This window comes from Zosterops lateralis, assembly GCF_965231275.1.
Source record: "Zosterops lateralis genome assembly, chromosome: 1".
In the NCBI taxonomy this organism is placed as follows: domain Eukaryota; kingdom Metazoa; phylum Chordata; class Aves; order Passeriformes; family Zosteropidae; genus Zosterops; species Zosterops lateralis.
This window is the reverse complement of record NC_139762.1, coordinates 10,070,559-10,089,927: the sequence shown is the minus strand read 5'-3', so window position 1 is coordinate 10,089,927 and position 19,369 is coordinate 10,070,559. Positions and strand designations below refer to the sequence as shown.

The window sequence follows — 19,369 nt, the reverse complement described above, 5'->3', positions numbered from 1 at the left end:
TGTATATTATATGTATATATGTGTATAAATAGATCCCCCAATGCCTTACTGTGACAAGGATGACAGAGCAGACGTCATTCATAAACAGCAGGAGTTGATGAAAGTCAGGAGCAGGAAGGCAGACTTCAAGAGCTGCCCCTTTGTGGTAGGGATGCTCCTCTAGGAAACCAGGAAAAGTTTCAACATCCTCCGCATTCTGAATCAAACCCATGCTTTTCCTTACCCCATCTTTCCTCCACTACTTGTCAGTACATGAAATAGTCTTGAAACTGGAAATGCTCTTCAGCCTTCAAGTTAATGCTGCCCGAATCTTGCTGACAAACAAAAAGAGACCACACTGGAATGGAGGTTTGCACTCTTGTTTGCCATGTGATTGGGGAAATCTCATCTCTGTTCCCCTGATTATTTTTTACTTTTATTGCAGGACTGTTAAATGTAACGTACAGAAGGGATCCCAAGAGTAAAGTCCATAGCCCTAATATGAGCCAGGGAAGCTGTCATTTGCATTTTGTTGCCCCAGTCCTGCATTTCTTAATCTAAAGCTATCTTTGCTTTTCTCTACCCCTGTTCAGGAATAAGTTATCAGCATCAGTCCAAAAAACTGACGGTTGGTTTCCTCCCAGATCACAACAGCATATTAAGAACTGATTCCTGAATCACAGTCTTGAGGAAGTGATAAATCTTTGCATGTCTAATCAGCAACACTCGCTTTTCTCTTCCAGTTTTGGGATTCAACAGAAGAAATACAAAATACTGTTGGTTGACTGTTTCCTCTGTAAAAAGGATTAGTCATCAGTAGTCTCCAAGGGCACATCCCAGTAGCAGGAGACCATGTCCCCATAGCTGAATGAGTCTTCCAGCAAAATCACTGTTCCAAGCCCATGGGCTGAGTAGCAACAACTGTACCAAACCTTTCTCTGCTCTAAATGCTGGTTTCTGTGTTCCCAGTTCAGCATGTGTTGTGAGTGCTGAAATTAATTTACAGACTATATTATTCTTCTGCATTTTGTTCTGTGCAGACACAGTGCTTTCAAGCAGTTGTGATTCCCAAGTTTTATTTTCTTTGCCTGGAATGGGACTTCCTGCATGTCTAATCAGTTCTCACCTTCAGAAAAAAGAGCAGATGAAAACCAACAGAAAGCAATTCAATGTGTAAAATATGCATATTTTAATTTAATAAAGGAAAAACAGCAAGGGAGACATAGGCACAGAACAGTAGCCCCTAGAGGTCTAGTAACTTGTCAAGCCATGAGAAATAAATATAGCATTAGAAATTCCATAGGCGTTCAGTGAAGGAGTCTGCTTTTACCATGCTCCCTTCTAATTATGGCTCTGGTTGGAGGGGATACTTAAAAATGGTCCCTTAAAATTTGTATCCCTTTATCGTTTAGTTTCCAGATTTTCAATACTAAAGGAAAAGCTAATTCCTGATGATTTTGGTGGCCTTTTGATCCTTAATGTGGTTTTGTCAGCAGTGCAACTCTAAACAGAGCTCATGTTTAAATTATTTAATAATAAGGCTTGAGTTAGGAGTCTACTGAGAAGAATAAGAGCAGTTTATGTCTCTAGGAGAAAGCAGGAAGAGAAATTATTGTAACACATACAGTCATCTTGAATTTGCCTTTCCCAATGACTTCCAAACGAGTGTTGCTGCAACAGCAGGGGACATAATACAACTGTGTATTTATATGTGGTCTTCTCTGAAGACATTTTTCCAGCTTCAGTCAGATACTTTCTATATGAAATACAGATTGTTGACCATATTAATCTTTCAACCTACAGATTTGCTTAACTGTCAGGCATAGTTATGATTTTGCAAACAGCAGTTCTGACCTTGCCAGATTTGACCCATTTCATAATAAAATGATGTCATTTACAAACAAAATATTTCACAAAAAATGTTCATATGACTTTTTTACTGGCATGCATTGTGAAGCTCTAGTTGGTAACAAATATCTAAATTCAACCCATTTTCTTCCTTCAGTTAAAAGATTTTTTTTTAAGCTTTAAAGACATCACAGTTGAGTTAATTACTTTCACAATATGTAATGGAATTAATGTTATCTGATGCAGCAAGGGTTAGTACCTTGCTTTTGTTGTTTTGGGTTTTTTTAAGAGTCAGGTTATTCATTTTGAGTTTTGATTATCCTTAGAAATTATTTGGGTTCTCTTTGCTGGTTTATCTGCTTTTCCAAGTCTTGCATTTACTGGTTATACCATTTGTATGAGAAGCCTAAAAGACTGAAAAGGTAAATTCTGTAGTTTGCTGGAGGTCTCTCCCAGAGAGCAGCTGGTGTTATTAGCATGTTATATTTAGTGAACTGGCTGGATTTAACTGATTATCCCATCTATTTTCTACTTTTAAATCATTGCATTTTAGAAACTTCTCCACTAGTTTCCATTAAATGAAGTGTCTGGGCAGAGCTCATATCTTGTCATTTCCCCATCACGAAAATGACAGAAATGACTGAAAAAGGAGTTTGGGAAAAATCATTTATTATAAAAAGAAGGTTCAAAGTGATGAAGTGTCTGAAAAAGGAAGGGGGGTTCATATTAACCATTTTATTTACAAGCTAGTAAACAAGGACATTTTAAAGTATAAGCTATCAAAAACTGATGTTTTATCAGATTTATGGCGGTGTTGTAACACTGGTTTTGCTATTTGTAACTTTGTTTTTCTGATTACATGAAAAACCAATTCTATGCTCCTTTTCAAGTAATTCTTACTAAATATAATTCAGCCCAATGTGGAAGCCCTTTATATGGAGCTGGCAATGCTGGATAACCACAGCATGAGGTCTCTACACTTGGTGGATTTCATCAACAGGCAATTCTGAGACTCTCAAATGCTCTGCTCATCTTTGGGTTGCAGGATTCAGCCTTTAATTTGCAGCAAGTGGAACAGGATGGTGTTATTCTTGTCCAAGAAGTGTTCTGAGAATGATGCATACAGCAGAGCCTCATTAAAGGTCATTAACATGTTACTCTCTAGGCCTACAGGCTGAAGGTGGACATGTCACACAGAATCATGCAGTGTCCTCCATTTTCAGCAAAGAATACTCTGCAGGCTCTGCAGTGAGCTCCTGTACAGAACTCAGGCCTTATCACTCCCATTCACAGGACTCCATTCAACATTTCTTCTTCTACTGAAAGTATTATCATGAACTGCAAACATGAGCCTACCTAAGTAATTTAATAAATTTAGTTTTATATATTGCATATATATACATGTGTATATTCTATGATGTATATATATTAATATATTTAATTTTTGTAGACACTTAACATCTATGGTTTAATTTCAGTGGGCTTTGCATGAAACAAAAAGCCTCTGCCCTGAGGACCTGATGTTCCCTTTATTCTTCCATCACATTGTGCAAGCATACAAAGTTCAGACATACGTGAATTACTGCGTATATGCAATTGAACTTTTTTCTCCATTCTCCAAGGCCAGCTGAAATGTCTCTTAGGTAACCACAGAGGCTGTGCTGGGATTGTGCACAGCAGGTCTGGGTTACCTGTTCTTTCTTTACCAAGACACATCCTTAGGGCCACTTTATAGTTTGTGAGTATGTCTGAACACTGAGCACAGCCAAGTGTGAAATGCTGGGAGATGCAGCTTCTGAAAACCCCATCAATTGCTTTAAAGATGGGGAGATGAAGAGATGATAGTGTAAAATTCTGCCTTTGACTCATCCTGCTTCCATGTATTTGGAAATACATGGTAATAGATACTAGCCTGATGTTCTAATATTTAAATTAGCAAGGAAACAAAGAAAATGCTGTAGTCCTCCAGTCACAGGCTGTGAGCCTTAGTGAAAATCCCGTCTCAATGATAAGCACAGAAGATGCAGGGAGAGTTGCTTGCAACAGGAATGAAGGCACTAGGTCATATTGCCTTCTTGATTTAGTAGATTTGACTTCTACTTTTCACACAATGACCTAAAAGAAATATTATACCCCAGAGTAACTTTGAAATTGTTTGTTTAAATTAACTTTCATTTGGATTTATGCTTAATGAAATCTTCAGAGATGCAGACAGCCCCTCTCTAATGAAATGCTCTGTCTTTGAACCAATGAACAGGGTTGCCAAACTGCAAGGATTCCTCTGTAAATGAGTGGGCTTTTATAATGTTACACTTGGGTGGCACAAGCAGAGTGCTCGATGATTAGTTTATGGTCTAGATCATTGTATTTTTATTACACTCATAAAAACTGTGTTTCTCCTCATTTTCGTAATGGCTTCAATGAGCTTCTATACCTTCTAGAGGCACATTAAATCGTTATGTGATGAAAGTACTGATTTAGTGGGGTTAGTTTTAAAGTAAGATGCATGTTTTGAATTCTTATCTTAGTCTGATTGCTGGCTGAAAAAGGTGAAACTACTTTAGAATGAATGAAATCTGTATCGTCTTCCTTACATATAAAGAAGGTTTCCAGCTGTGGCCTGAAACAAATGCAGTACAAAAAAGATACAAAGGATAAATATACATCTGTCTGTAAAGTGTCTATAATTTCAATGTTTAAATGGTTTTGTGGCACTGTGAGGTTTTAACATGAGGATGAAGAAATTACAGACATTTTTATTTAAAAACCTTTCTTAAGGGGTTAAAAGAAAAACAAGATTATTCTTATATTCCACTGTAATTTTTTTACCCCACTTCTTTTCAGAATGATAAATAACTCTATTCTGTGCAAACCCTAGATTCATTTCTCTAAATAATTCTAAGCCGGTTTTAAAAGTAGTTTTAATTATGTTGCAGAATGAAAAAAGGGAAGAAAAATGTTATTTGTTTCTCTATATGCAAGCTATTCTTAAAAGAGAAGACAACATCATTATCCATGAATGGGAAACCTTTTTATTTGATATGTAATTAAAAAAATAATCCTTGAATTGAATGTATCATCTCATCTTTGCACAGTTTAGACAAAGGCCTTTTTTGTTGACAAAATTTACATGTCAATACAGTTGCTTATAAATATTTCTGTGAAATAAACATAACCCTTCACAAAAAGAGCAGTTTACTCTTCATTTAGTAATTTTATATGCTAGCAAAAAGACAATGAAAGTTGTATGCAAATATAACATCAATGTACAGCATAATAATAACAGTTTTTAGTGATTATGCTGCTTAGTATTAATTCATAGGAGCCTTTTTGTTCAGTCATGGGCTGTGTTTGGAACAGAGATATGCCAGACCAGAGCATCTCTGTTATTTTCTGTTTGTGAGAGACATCCACAAATCCTTTAGTTTAGGATGTGCTTGATTCTTGTATCCTACTCTGTGGCTGGTCTAAATTATTAAGTGATCATGCTGGCAGTGAAGATAGTCTGTTTTCCTCTGTTTCTGCTGTACCTGTGCTCTGTGAGTGCAGTCTGCAGCGCAAGTTGGACTTTCATTCTACCTCCAGGGAAAGAACAAAAAAAAAAAAAAAAAAGAAAAGGAGAAAAGGGGAAAACAGAACTAGAAAAGAGAGAGAGGGAGGGAAGAGGAGAAAAAAGTAACAAAAGAAGTAGAAAAGAGGGAAAGAGAAAGGAAATTTTAAAAAATAGGAAAAAGGAAGAAAGAAAACAAAGGAAAGCTGAAAGGAAAGAAAGAAGGAAAAAGAAAGTATGCACATTTGCAACAAATCTTTTCTAAATGTGCATTTGGAGAGATGACTTCTCCATCCAAAATGTTCCTGGAAGTACAGATTTGCTTTGAATTTTCCCTGCCTTTTCTTCATTACTGTTGTTCAGATGCAACTTTTATGATTGTTTGAGCAATGCAGCACTTTAATGGCTTTTGCTACTTGACAAACTGAAAAAAGACATGGGGTTGAGAACAAAACCAGGTTTCAGTACATGTGACTTCGGTAGGTCTGTGGTGCTTCAGTGTTAAATATCAAATCTTAAATAGATGGATGTTCTGCAAGCACCATTCAGTGTTCCTTTAGTGAATCTGAAAGTTTGAAAGAAAAGCAGTTGAGCATGGTACTGGGAGCAAGGAGAGATTTTGTGGATGACCTGAATTGAAATCGTAGGAAATTCTTTAATATTTCATGGACGCCTGCAAAATATGGTGCCAGTTTATTCAGGGATTTGAAAGCAGCTGCAGAGTAAAAGTGTCTAATGAAAATGAAATAAATTTCCTGTGAATGGAATAAATTTTGATTGTGTGTCTGAGTGCAGTAATTATACATGTCACGCAGTAATTAGGCAGTCACAATGTGGCCACGGTGTCTTTCTTTGTCTGCAGATGGTCTGGGAGAACGGCTGTGTCGTTATTGTCATGCTGACACCCCTCGTGGAAAACGGAGTCAAACAGTGCTACCACTATTGGCCAGACGAAGGGTCAAACCTCTACCACATCTACGAGGTACCTGCACAAAAAATATCTGTTTGCAAATGTGACAGTAAGTGCAGGGGCTGGTTCCATACGGGGCAGGATGATGCTGGAGATGTTCTAACCTGCAGGTCGAGCTGAAATACACTTGGTGTGCCTTCGGGTGGTTTTGCATTTGCAAAAAAAACAAATTGGGAGTGCAGCTTTCACAGCAAGGTGGTTTCCACTGAATAAAATATAGTGAATAATGAGTGAAGTATTGCAGTATTAAAAAGGACAATAATTTTTGCATTTTGAATGGTTTTGCAAGTGGTTGATATACGAAGGCGTGTATTTATGTTTTATAGGAAAATAGTATTTTTAGAACTAGTGAATTTTTGCCTTAGGACACGTAGCCGTATGTAAATCTCTTTAGAAAAAACTCTATATTGCTGTAGTAATTAACCCTATCTATTTTTATCTCTTGCCTCAGTCACAACAACAAATACATATTTTTATTTTCTGCTTTGCATTTCTAGCCCAAAATATCATATCACGAGTTATGTTGCAATGCAACATTGACAACGACTGTCAGATTTTTCCAGTGGTCCAGCTGTGTAGAGGAAGAAAATAATACCACAATGCCAAATACGAAGAAATGTGGAGAAATTGTGAAGAAATACTGTTATTTAAACTAAAATGGGAATAAAGTAATTTTCTGAAAAGATGAGCTCTGCAAATAAGCTGTGTTTTTTAGTGCTTTTTTTTTTTTTCATAGCAAAAGAAACTGAATTTTCACTTCTCATGTGAATTCAGCTCAGATTTTTCAGACCTCTGGGAGTGGCCTGGGCAATGCATTTGTGGATATTTTTGAAAAGAAAGGAACTGCCAGTCTAGCACATTTTCAATACAAAATATCTTTTGTATTCGCATAATGTTATAAAGATTAAATTCAGTGAATTTTCCTTTTGCATTAAAATTGTCAAGATTTTTCTTATGCTTTCAGTACAATAGCAATGGTAGCTAACCCCTTTCTGACAGCTGTATTGATTGCTAAATCAATTTTTTTTCCCCCCCATACTGGCCAATTTGCTAATAAAAATAAAATTTTCATGCAATTTCTTCATCCCAGAAATCTTACACCTGCAATCCCAAAGACGTGACTTGCAACCAGAATTGCTGATCTCTGTTTGTTCCTTCCTGTGGGTGTAGGTGAATCTTGTCTCTGAGCACATCTGGTGTGAGGATTTCCTCGTGAGGAGCTTCTACTTGAAGAACCTGCAGACGAACGAGACCCGCACGGTGACACAGTTCCACTTCCTCAGCTGGAACGACCAGAGGGTTCCTGCTTCCACCAGATCACTTCTGGATTTCCGCAGGTAAAGCACAAAGTATGGCACTTCTTTTAAAATGATAGGGGTCTGAGGAACTACTGCTCTTTTTGTCCTTTAAATATTTTTGGGTTGAAAGGCAGCTCCTCAGCCTGTGATGCCACAAAGCTAAACTAAGAGAAGTATCCTCAGTAGGTTAATGTTTAGTGTTGCCTCACACAGAGATGTTGCCTGAGTTTAAGACATATTCATGTCCCATTTAGAGATCAATACCTTTTCTCCTTTTGTATAATCTCAGTGCTTCTGTATTTCTTTGTTTTTCAAGTATTTATCCATTTCTGCAACCTCCAGGCTTTTTGTGTGGCTCCCCCAAGATCTTTATATCAGGACTCTCACAAGTAAATTAGAAAGTCGTGAGCATGCTCAAAAAATAGAATCACAATGGAGTCATATGGCAGTAGCATCATTCCCATGGGAGCATTTGCTCATAAGGATCCAGCAGCAAGGTCTGCAGACCTTTGGCTGCAGGAAGGTGGAAGCTTGAGAAAGCAGATGAAAATGTTGACAAAGCGTACCCTTTGGAACTTTAAAGAAAGTCCATGTGGCTTTAAAATTCAAACATACAAAGGCAAAAGCTGTGAAAGTCCTTGCCACCTTCTCTAATGTTTGCTGTGCCTATCTAAATTTTAATTTGAGAATTAAAGCCATGCATGATAAATACTGGAGAGAAATAATCTTCATTTGATTGCAAACCGTGCCCAGTGCATCACGTGTAGGTGTTAGCGTGTACCAGCTAATCCACAGCGCTGCGCTTATGACTAATGAAAAGAATCTCCAGGAGGTTTGGGGAGTTGGTGCTCAATCCGCCAGCGGCCTGTGGGATCGCGTGTTGTTCTCTCTGCTCTACAATATTATCTACAACCCCCCAAAGTGATTATAAGGGACTCAGCGCTCAAAAGGTCCAAAGTTGTTTCTTTCAAGGAGTGCTGGGAGCTCTGGCTGATGCCAGTCAAAGTTGTGCATCTGCACCCGAGGGGAGGAGCTGGCGTACAGCCAACAGGAGCTGGTTGCACAGTTGTCTATTGGCAAAATTTTACCCTTAAAAATCTAGGACTGAATGCCACCCTTCATCCTCTCAGTATTCTTGTACATATTGCAGAGCTTTTTTCAAAGCAGAGGGATGTCTCACACGGTGCAGGTCAGGTAGTGGAGTGTAGCTGCTCTGAGTCACCTGGGGCTATGGCTGGGTGAGGATGTAAAGATATACTACAGAGTCACAACACAAAAGCAGTAGTGGAGCAAGGAAGCACAGCCATAGGATGGAGTTGAAATTGTAATTGAATTTTCAAGGTTTTCTTCTCCAGGTTCAACTTTAATATGATTTTTATAGGTTGATTTCCCTTTGCCTGTGGTACCGAGGAAGTTGCCTGTAGTGAATTTCTGTAGTGAGAATTGTGACTCGGTTCCATTAAGCTGTGTGAGGCTGCAACACAGAGCCAGTGCAGCGTCCGGCTTTGCTCTTTTCAAAGTTAGTGGGAAATCTGTTAGCAATTCTAACTAGAGCATAAATGAGCCTGTACAGCCAGGACTTCTGAAGTTCAGAGCACCTCGCCTCTGACTTGTTTCAGTAAGGATTGAGGGCCCTGCGTGAGCTGCAGGATTAGATCTACAGTAAGTCACAGTTCACATCGCCAGGAAAGCACTTCTTAGAGTGACATTGTGTAAGGGTTAAATAGCCGTGTTGAAGAAGTGTTGTGTAATACTTTGAAAAAGAAAAATGATAACTAGATGAGAAAAGTAGCGGAGCTGCCATTCTTTGTATTTTAAGCCAGTATGGGAATGAACCTGTTAAGATTTAATTGAATTCTGAGTGTTCATTTCACATGTATTCACAGTCCAATGTAGGGTACTGTAATCATTTGCTACGTGCAGATTTTGTACAATGAACTCATAGTACTGAATGCATAGTAAAATTCCGCCTGAAAAGGAATTTTGGCATGCACAATAGCTGGTCTATGAATCTCAGTTTTCTTGGTCATCTGATCTTCGGGTTGTTTTTCTTTTTTTTCGTTCTTTTTTTAATGACAAAAAAACTAATGCACTGTTGCTAAAATAATGTATTTGGAATTAATTAATACATGTTTTGCACCTGAAGCTTTCTATTTAAAGTACAAACTCTGCTGGATTATGACAGCTGAGTCATAAAGCCCCCAGAAAAATGTCTGACAGTGCTACCATACTCTTAGTAGGGTAGTGCTAAGAAGGGGCTGCTCTCATTTCTTTTAATCTTATCTATGTTTTTATGTGCATTCAGTGTGTTTGTATATATATATATGGATATGTGTGTATATTTATATATTCACATACATATATGAAATTAAGCATATACATAACCAACCCTCTATTTTTTATAATTCATCACCAAGAAAAATTGGATTCCCAAAATTACCTTGCCCAGAGTCTGTGGAAGTATGGACCTAAACATTTTTATTGAAGTAAATTTTTCAAGTCTCTTTGAAAACTGAAAGCTTACATTTCTCTTACTCTGTATCAGACAGTGATTTAGATGATTTTGCCTCTGTCAGCTACATTACCCCTTGTGGAATAATCTATCATACTTTCATAATGTAGGAATAAATTGCCAAAAAAGAGATTATTCTATATCCTTTACAAATCTATACAAAAGACAGTCCCTGTGAGGTGAGGCTACTACGGAAACCACTGGTCAGTTTTAAATGCTTCTGGAGTCCTAATTTCATTTTGAACAATAGACCAATCATTATTGCTCTGGACTAGCTTGTTAGTCATGCACTGATATGTGTCATTAAATATTTCTTGAGCCTAGAGGGAGCACATTTACACTTTAAAGAGGGACTGCTAAGCTAAAAGATAATTAGCATCACATGTGAGGGCTTTGCTTAAAATATATATCTATTATGCTATCACTTCTCGCTGTGTGCAATGGCATTTACTAACACTGCTCACTTTAAAAATGGACAAATTCTTATTTTGCCAGCTAATTAGCGGTTGCCAGTGTCATTTTTGTGATGTTGCAGCTAGTAATATGAGCCCAGTTGCATAGTCACAAAAGTGATCATTGGAAACTGTGACTCTGCTGCAGGGACAATGTGGGAAACCCCTTTTCTGAGCCTCTAACGACCTCTGACCTTTGCTTGCTGATGGTTTGCATGATGATTTCTTTTTCACTCAATGAGCCAAGGGTTGGTTTGTATTACTAATCATTCTTTCTAAGTTAATTCTTCCTGTATATGTGTATATATATATAATATATATTTTCTTCAACATTCAAGAACTTTGCTTACTGATGAATTTTTAGCTCATTCTCATTAGCCAGAACTAAGAATGAAATGAGATGTTGCTGCACTTCTAAATATTTTCATAAGCTATATATAGACAAAGCTATGAACCAGCTGGATTGAAACCCTTTGTTTTAATGTGTTTTCTGAAATGTGTGATAATGAAAATGTTTGAAACGCCTTCAATAAAACTGACAAACATAAGGTGTCTTTCCCTAACATGTGTCTCTGGCTGTCTGATTTACTGAGAGGTCTGATAGATTTAGATCGAGTTTGTCATTGAAATGATATTAGGACTTTAGTAGATGGCTAGTCACAACATGCAAATATCATATTAGTGGTGCCACACAAGGAACAAAGGAACCACACAAGCAGAAAGAGAAACGGTAAATACCCCTCTGTAGTAATTAGCTTTTATTTAATACTTGAAATGGAAAAAACAACTCTTTATTAATGCACATGATGGGGGTGGGAGAAGAGTGACCAGCTGCAAGTTGGGGAATGCAGGCTGACTGTGTAATGTCTGTTGGTACAGACATTTCAAATATAATTTACTGTACAATAATTTAAAAAAAAAAAAAAAAAAAAAAAAAAAAAACCACACCACCAAACCAGGATTTATATCATATAGAAGGAGCTGATCCTCAAGATATGACCATCAGGAATTGAATGGTTCACTCATGTGAAAACTCTGCTGTAGCCCAAGTGGTTGAAGTTTTGTTTGGTAGTGCCTACATATGGATATATTTATGGACATATAAATGGTCCATTTAACTTCCAAAATCATGTGCTTCTCAATGACTTAGCACTCATTTCATAAGAACATTGTTGTACTGCATTAATTACTTACATCCAGGGAATATAAATAGAGACAGAATGTCTCTGCAAGTATGATTTACATAAGTAAGCAAGAGAGTAAGAATTGTGAAAAGTCCCTGAATTCAAATGTTTAAAGGGAGTCCCTACAAGCACTTAATATTGTTCTCAAGTTTGGTTAGACTCTGAAGTAACAAAAAAGAAGAATTTGAAAACACGGTTTCATGGGGTATCACCAATACCTCCATAGCCAAGACCCTTTGGGTTGAGTTCCAGGTATCCCAACACCCTGTCAGAAGTTTAGGCATCTTCAGGCTATACTGTAAGCAGTGTTTAAAGATATGTGCATGTTTTCACAGCACAGATGTTAGTGAATAGATGAACAGCCAAGAACTAAATGATTCAGTAGGTTAGTTATGCTTTAAAATTCATAATAACATCACGCCACTGTTGTCAAATTTCAGCAGCTCCCTTTAGTTTAGTTATCAGGATCCTGTTTAGCACTTATGCTGAGCTGGGGACTATTAGAGCACCCCTTGGAAGCTGCCCTGTGAAATGAATTTATAGGAGACCTTCTAGCTCCAGTAAACTCAAACATCTCATCAAATAATTCAAATGAAAGGTTTTGATTTTTTGAAGCAATGCTTTCCCATTTTAGCCTTTATTCATCTTGCCTTGTTAACATATGTGTGCATATTTTATGGGTTTTTGGCCTGTAAAATACTTGACATGCAAAATATATCCTAGAGCAAAAGAGAGGACTTGGGATTTTGGTTTTTGTAAGGCAATTTAAATAGATTTAAACCAATTTTGTGGACTCTATTCTTAGACTGAGTATCTTGGTTTGCTTCAGCACTAGTTATTCTTTCATTGAGTTTACATATCAGCTGACCTGTTCTGTAGCTGTACCTTTATTGATTGATTTCACATATATTCTCTTGCCACTGAGAATGTTTAAGCAGGAAGCTGTCAAAGACAACAATGAGTAAATATTAAATATATAAGACTTTTTAAATAGAACTAAAGCTTACTGATGGGTTTAGTTATTTCTCCTATGATAAGATTACATTTTAGAATTTCTGAGAAGGGTTTCAGGAGATTTGGCATTTGCTTTTCTGGGAAGAGGTGGTGTTACAGATCAGCACACATTGTACAAAGTGTAGTGGAATCACCTTTTTTAATTCTGTATTCAGTTTGATGCCCCTTGATATTTCCTTGAGCAAGCTCATGAACTCAAAGTTTGCCTCAAAATCAAGGCATCTCAAGATAAGTTTTGGAGCTAAGACATGAACCATTTGAGAAAATAGCTCATTTATTTTACCCAGACAACAGTAATAATGGAATGTTTTTTCTGGGATTTGATAGACAGCAAACCAGAATCAAACTTTAAACAAGATTATCTACCTAACAGCTTGTTCCTAATGAAACTATCAACCTAAGTATTTCTTTAAAGTCAGCAATATTTTCATTTTCTTATTGCTTATTTTTGACAGTTGGCTAAAGAAACATGTATAATATGCTTAATTAATTTTTTGTGTCTGTTTTATTTCAGAAAAGTAAACAAGTGCTACAGGGGTCGCTCTTGTCCAGTAGTTGTTCATTGCAGGCAAGTACAATTTCTGAAATAGCTTTAGAGAGATCTGTGTGTGTAAGGATTTAACATAGATATAAACAAAGTGGGCAAATTAAAGCTTTACGTGAATCACTGAACAGTGAGCTAGGCTAAATGTTTTAAGTATAATTCAACTGATCGTTAATGCTATTTAATACTTAGGATCTGTTTTCATCATAAAATTACCCTTCCATATGATTTTTTAGATGTTGGCTGTTACGCTCAATATATACTTATGCTTTCTAGTGTAAGTAGCACTTCAGTTTCATACATCTCCTTCAGAATTACAGATGTTCTTTGCATGCCCTCCCAGTTTAGTCTGCTTTCTTTTATTAACACTCAGTTGTGTTTTGTTTCTTCTTTGCTTGTTTTTAGCAGTCGGGGTAAGAAGAGGGCAGTGTCAGGGAGTGGAAACCTGCCCAGAGATTGAGTAATTCTTTAAGCACAGAGTGGTTTGGGGCCTCACAATGTGATAGATACACATGAAAGCTGTCGGGCAGTTCAGTGGAAAAGGTTACTATAATAACATTAATGTTGGGTTCTGCCATTGGAGGTTCTGACTTATTTATCGAGAATATCCTTGTAGATAATGAAGACAGAAAAACAGCCCTGCTAAGAAGCAGGATGTTTGCCATGTGGCACTTCACATTGGATGGCAGTGAGGAGGGAGGGGACGTGTTTCTCACGTGTGGCTCAGCCGAGTGAAGATGCAAGGAGCTGAATGCTCCAGAGGGGGCTTGTCTGCAGTGCCTTCAGGAAAAGTGAGAAAAGAATGATTTGATGCACAATGAAGAGCCTTCAAGTTTCTCGCTCTTTCCTTACTGTGATGGATGGAAATATCTACCATGAGCTCAGCAGTTTTTGTTTTTATTGGGCCTGATTGCTGTCTTGTCTCTCATTATTCAGCTTAACTAATAAGATTGTGTCTTTGTTCCCTTCATGGACAGAAAAAGAAAATTACCACCACTAGCTCCTTTTCTCTAAACAGTGATCTAGTAACTGAAAAAAAAAACATCTCTGTCTACAGAAATTAAGTTTCATAGCCTGCCTTTAAACAGAATGCAGTAACATGCTTCATGCTGTTCTATTATTTTTTCTTTTGTTAATTCTTGTACACAAATTGAGCTATCAATAAAAATAATGGGTTAATTAATAAAACTACATTCCAGCCTAATGGTCACACATGCACCTTTGTAAAAATTTTGGGGAGGGAAGGAAAAAAAGCTTTTACCTAAAGTCTTAATTATGTTTGCTAACAGCAGCTCTAAAAGAGCATCACGCTGGCAATTACACGTTGCTCTCTGAAAGGGACACAAACTGCATTCAGATTAGGGAGCTTTCCCCCTCACGAGGCTGGGTCTCACATCTCTGAGGAAGGGCTATTGATACACAAAAGTTAAAGCTATTTCTTAGGAATTACGAGATAATATTTCTTTCTTGCCATTGTTACTAGGGAAGAATTCAAGGGAAAGGTACAGAGGAAAAACAAACCACTCATATATAGGGAAGAAAGATTGCAGTCCTCAGTAATCAAATATTTGTTCTTGAGGAGATCTCCACATTCCCTCTCACCACTGCATTCAAATGCAATCTGCAACATTTTTGGCTGTTCTGGATAATGTTCTAGTCAAACTTACTCTGACTTCTTTATGTCGTATATAAGTGACTATAAGGTCACTATATGTATACTTTTTGAACAGAAATGGTATCCTGGTTTAGGGTTTTCCTCTGTTGTTTAAAATGCTTTTCTTGCATAAACACAACTTGGCTTAAAAAATCAAAACAAAGCCCTGTTATCCATGCAGGGTAGTAGTTAATCTTCCACAACCAGCTTGTGTTTATTCAGTGCAAGCTTTCTCTCCTCTCTCAGTACCCTCCTTTAACCCATCATTCTCTCCTCTCCCACCATGTGTAACACTATAACATTAAGGGCAGGTACCTTCATGTTGAGTCTAGATGCACATTGATAGGCTTTATTTTTTCTTTTTCCTTTTCTGTTGGCAGTGATGGTGCGGGAAGAAGTGGAACCTACATTCTAATTGACATGGTTCTCAATAAAATGGCCAAAGGTGAGAATCGAAAGGCTTGTTACTTCCTCAGTACTGATAGATGTGCTTGTGTTGCCATGACAACAGTGGGGGAGCAATATTCACAGAAAATCTGAGAATAAATTAGAGGCAAATTGTACTCTTTCCTGAATGTTCTGTACTTTTATTTTCATACATAACGGAAATGCTTTGTGAATGAGAGGTGTGTTTGTGCTATTGAGAAGTATTTGAATTTTTAAATTTATCATTTTAAATAGTTTATTACAGTTTCTGCAAGAGATGCCTTGGCGCTGTACAACCCTAATTTAGTGGTTACAGGAGCTAGGTCCCAGGCTGTGTCATGGCTCTTGCCCAGTCCCCTGTCATGTGCCCCACCATGACAGTCAGATATGATTATTTTCCTTTTTGGAGCTGCCCATTGCCACCAACATGTATAGAAGAGGTGGTGCCAGACAGGACCTCGTGTCTGGCAAAGATTTGTTTCTTGTAGGGAAAAAGACTGTAGTGAACATAGGACTGAAACTAAATCTCTATTGCCAGTTCCAGCACTATCTGTTCGATATGGAACAATGTATTATGTAACTTTTCTGTTTCTTAAAAATCTCATCTGTGATATGTAATTTTATGACGTGGGAAATAATCTGTCAACTAAACATAAACTTGTTTGTTAAAATGAACAGTCTACAGATTCTCTAGGGACTGGGAGCATTCCTTTTTTTTTTTTTTTTCCTTGATTGGTAAATTGTTCATGGTGGGAAGTACTTGAGATACTCTGAAATAATCTTTGTTAGAACTGAACAGTTTTTAATACTGATACTGTCTTCAGAAGGAAGGAGGGTGAGAGTGAGTGTGTAAACCTGACCAAATAAACAAAAAGAAATTTTCCTTTATTGATTCTTAACCTAAGTTCTTAAGCTGCATCTGGTATATGCACACATGTGTATTTAATGAAAAAGGATTATTTGTAAAAACATACTAATTTATAGAGAGAAACAGTATTTAGTTCTTTGAATTCTAATCACTTTACAGTTTTTGTTTAATATTTTCTAACACAGACATATTTTTATATGTAGTTTAAAAATACTCTCCATGCTTGGCAGTCATCTGCTGCTGCATCCTGAATATTCCAGTCCTCTGGGACATGGTGGCATCCGGTCCCGTTAGAAATATTCTAGCTTTTTTTTTTTTCTCCAGATTCTGTTAACATGTCTCATCAAACATGGACTGAATTTTTTGCCCGCAAGCATCATGTGGAACTTGCCACTGATGCTAAAAGAAGTTGTATGTTTGCCTTCTCCTTTGCGCTGTACTGAAAATAAATTTTTCAGTGGGATGAGATTAGTTTTTCATGCTCGTTGGAAAATAGGTTTTTGCTCTGTGAAGGAATATGGAGATATTTCCAATGCTCATTACTTGCCACGTGACAACCTAGACTTTAAAAATAGAAGCAATGGTACATCGTAAAATTAACATGGACCTTTGGTTGTTTGATTGTTTGTTTGTTTGTTCACTCATTTCAGCCATCAGCAGTGGAAAGCCATAATGAAAGCTAGATTTAAAGTATATGCAATTTATTGGCATATAGAAGTAAATGAGAAGTATTTTCTAGCTTGGGGCTTTCAGCCACTTAAGGGAGGGTTGACTTTGTTGTAAAAGCACTGAAGAATGCCATTTACTGACTCCATTGTACCATGTAATGTCAAATTCCATTTTAAGTGTGGGCTTAGCGCTTCACAATGCCAGACAAGTCATGTGAAACTGGCCAGAGAAAGGCGTCACAGGGCTTTTTGGAGATCGGTCACCCCCATTTTGTTCTTGACCTGCTCCCCTCTGCCCGTGGGGGTGTGCGACGCGAAATCCCCTGACCTGGTGCTTTGGCTGGAGTTTAAATGAAAGATCAAAGGGCAGAGCGGGCATCTCAGCCCTGCTGAGGTGGGCCTTTCCCAGGCTGTCACACTGTGCGGCCGCCAAAGGTTTTGTTCGGGCGGGAGCCGCGGCCCAGCCTGTGCGGCCGGGGCCCTCTTTGTCTGGCCTGAGAAGCTGGAGGCCCAGGTTGAGGATCCAATGTTCATCAAATGATCAAAGGCCTGAAGCCCTGGACATGAAATCTTTCTTTCCATTTCCTTTTCTTAGAGAATGAATTGCACGAGTGGCAAAGAATGCCCTTTCCAAAGCTTTTATGTGCAGTGCGAGGGCTAACTTCAGAGTCCTTCAGCACTGAACATAAAAATGTAAGTGCACTTTCAATCTGGGCCCAGCTGCAGGGCCAGCATCGAGGAACTCTTCTTTCAAAAAGGCTTTTAAGGATTAAGGTCTTCAGTCTTAAAAAAAAAAAAAAAAAAAAACACCCACCATGGACTTTTAAGAACAAACTTAGAATAATTTGAGTTTCTTGTTCCATGGTCTGGTTTATTAGAAAGTAGACAATAATGCATTTTTAAATCAAAGTAAATAGAGGAGTACTTAGTTTCAGCAGTGGGAAAGTAGAAAGCAATCAATAAATGCCATGGCTCTTTAGTGGGGTCTTTAATAGGTTGGGCAAAGGAGCTCCTTTTTCATGTAATGATTTACTTCCCTGCATTCTCTTAGACAGTTAACTGTAAATGCTTTTTTTCTTTTACAATTTCTTCTACTGCTCATTGAGTTAGTGCTAACACTTAGTCTATTAAACACGTTATAAATTCATATCTTCTACCCTGCTGTTGCCAACCCTCATAATATTTTAGATGCTGAAAACCACCAACAAGGGACCTGTTCTTAAAACCTAAAGCAGGGGAAAAGAAATCAAGTTTGGGAGGATTTTGTGTTTGACATCTGCCACATCAGTTAGACAGCCCCAACCCCTGTGAGAAAGGGAATTTTAAAGAATGAAAATTTAAAGAAGCAAAGCATCTCTGCTCAGGGCACTTGCAGGACAGTAAAAGTTGGTACTGAGAGCAGAAATGTTCCCATGGTGTACTTTGGGGGTGAATTGAGCTGGTGGAAGGATGTGCAGGAGCTCACAGGGGCACTGGGATGGATTTGCTGTTGGGGGAGATTCTTAATGAATTTCACTGTCCTCAGTGCAGTAAATACAATGACTGTATCTGTGCACCTATTCCTAACATCTGCATTAAATAATCTGAGATACTGGAATAGTCAGAGAGCAGCAGTGTCCATCCAGTGCTATCATTCCTATGCATGTCAGCAGGAACTTTCAGCAGAGAATATCCTTTTGTTTCATTGTTCCAGTAATTAATGGAATAAATTAATATTTACTGTGTAGTTTACTAATATTTTTTTTTTCTTCCTGGCTTCATGTAGTGTTGCCTAAGAAAGTTTGGACTGGAAAGTTGATCCTTGAGGCCCCCATTCCAACCTAGTGTTCTGTGATTCTGTGATATGCAGAGACCCTGATCCTATACTCACCAAGGCAATAAGAAAAATGAAGCAGTGTTGAATCTGTCCTTGCAATAACATATTTAAATCCTATTTAACATGTTTCAACTGTGACATCTATTTAACTATGATAACTATTTTTAAATGGGTATTGGAGTTTTAAGACAATTACCAAATCACCTCTCATTTCCATGACAGCCATCTTAGGACAAGCTTTAGTTTTGAGTTAGAAGCTGAGAAGTGATTTAGTTCAGCCCGTGTGAATTTCCATGATTTAAATAAATACAGAAAATTATAATGGATTGTTTTTGTAGATAACAATGCTTGCTGGATTTTTGATAGGGACTGTTTCTCTGAGGCTGATTTCTGCTGAGAATTTCAACATCCTTGATGTATTTACAAGTTTCATCCTTTGTTACTAGGGAAGATGAGATGATTTAGGTTTAGTCTACTTCATATTGCAAGACATTTTTATTGAGTGTTTCTGGAAAAAAAGAAAAAAAAAGTAAAAAAAAAGTAAAAAAAAAAAAAAGGAGATTATGAGTCTTTCCACTTTCATTTT

At 37.5% G+C, this 19,369-nt stretch overlaps 1 protein-coding gene across 1 annotated transcript in view; it reads left to right on the top strand.

The window, feature by feature from the left end:
* The window catches only part of PTPRN2 (protein tyrosine phosphatase receptor type N2), a gene marked incomplete at its 5' end in the record, with an annotated part of 472,560 nt that overhangs the window by 434,740 nt on the left and 18,451 nt on the right, over positions 1 to 19,369 (top strand). The window contains 4 exons of the mRNA XM_083873585.1: positions 6,240 to 6,359; positions 7,518 to 7,684; positions 13,322 to 13,375; positions 15,386 to 15,450. Of these exons, the coding sequence (XP_083729711.1) occupies positions 6,240 to 6,359; positions 7,518 to 7,684; positions 13,322 to 13,375; positions 15,386 to 15,450 (406 nt within the window). The remainder of the gene's footprint in view (positions 1 to 6,239; positions 6,360 to 7,517; positions 7,685 to 13,321; positions 13,376 to 15,385; positions 15,451 to 19,369) is intronic.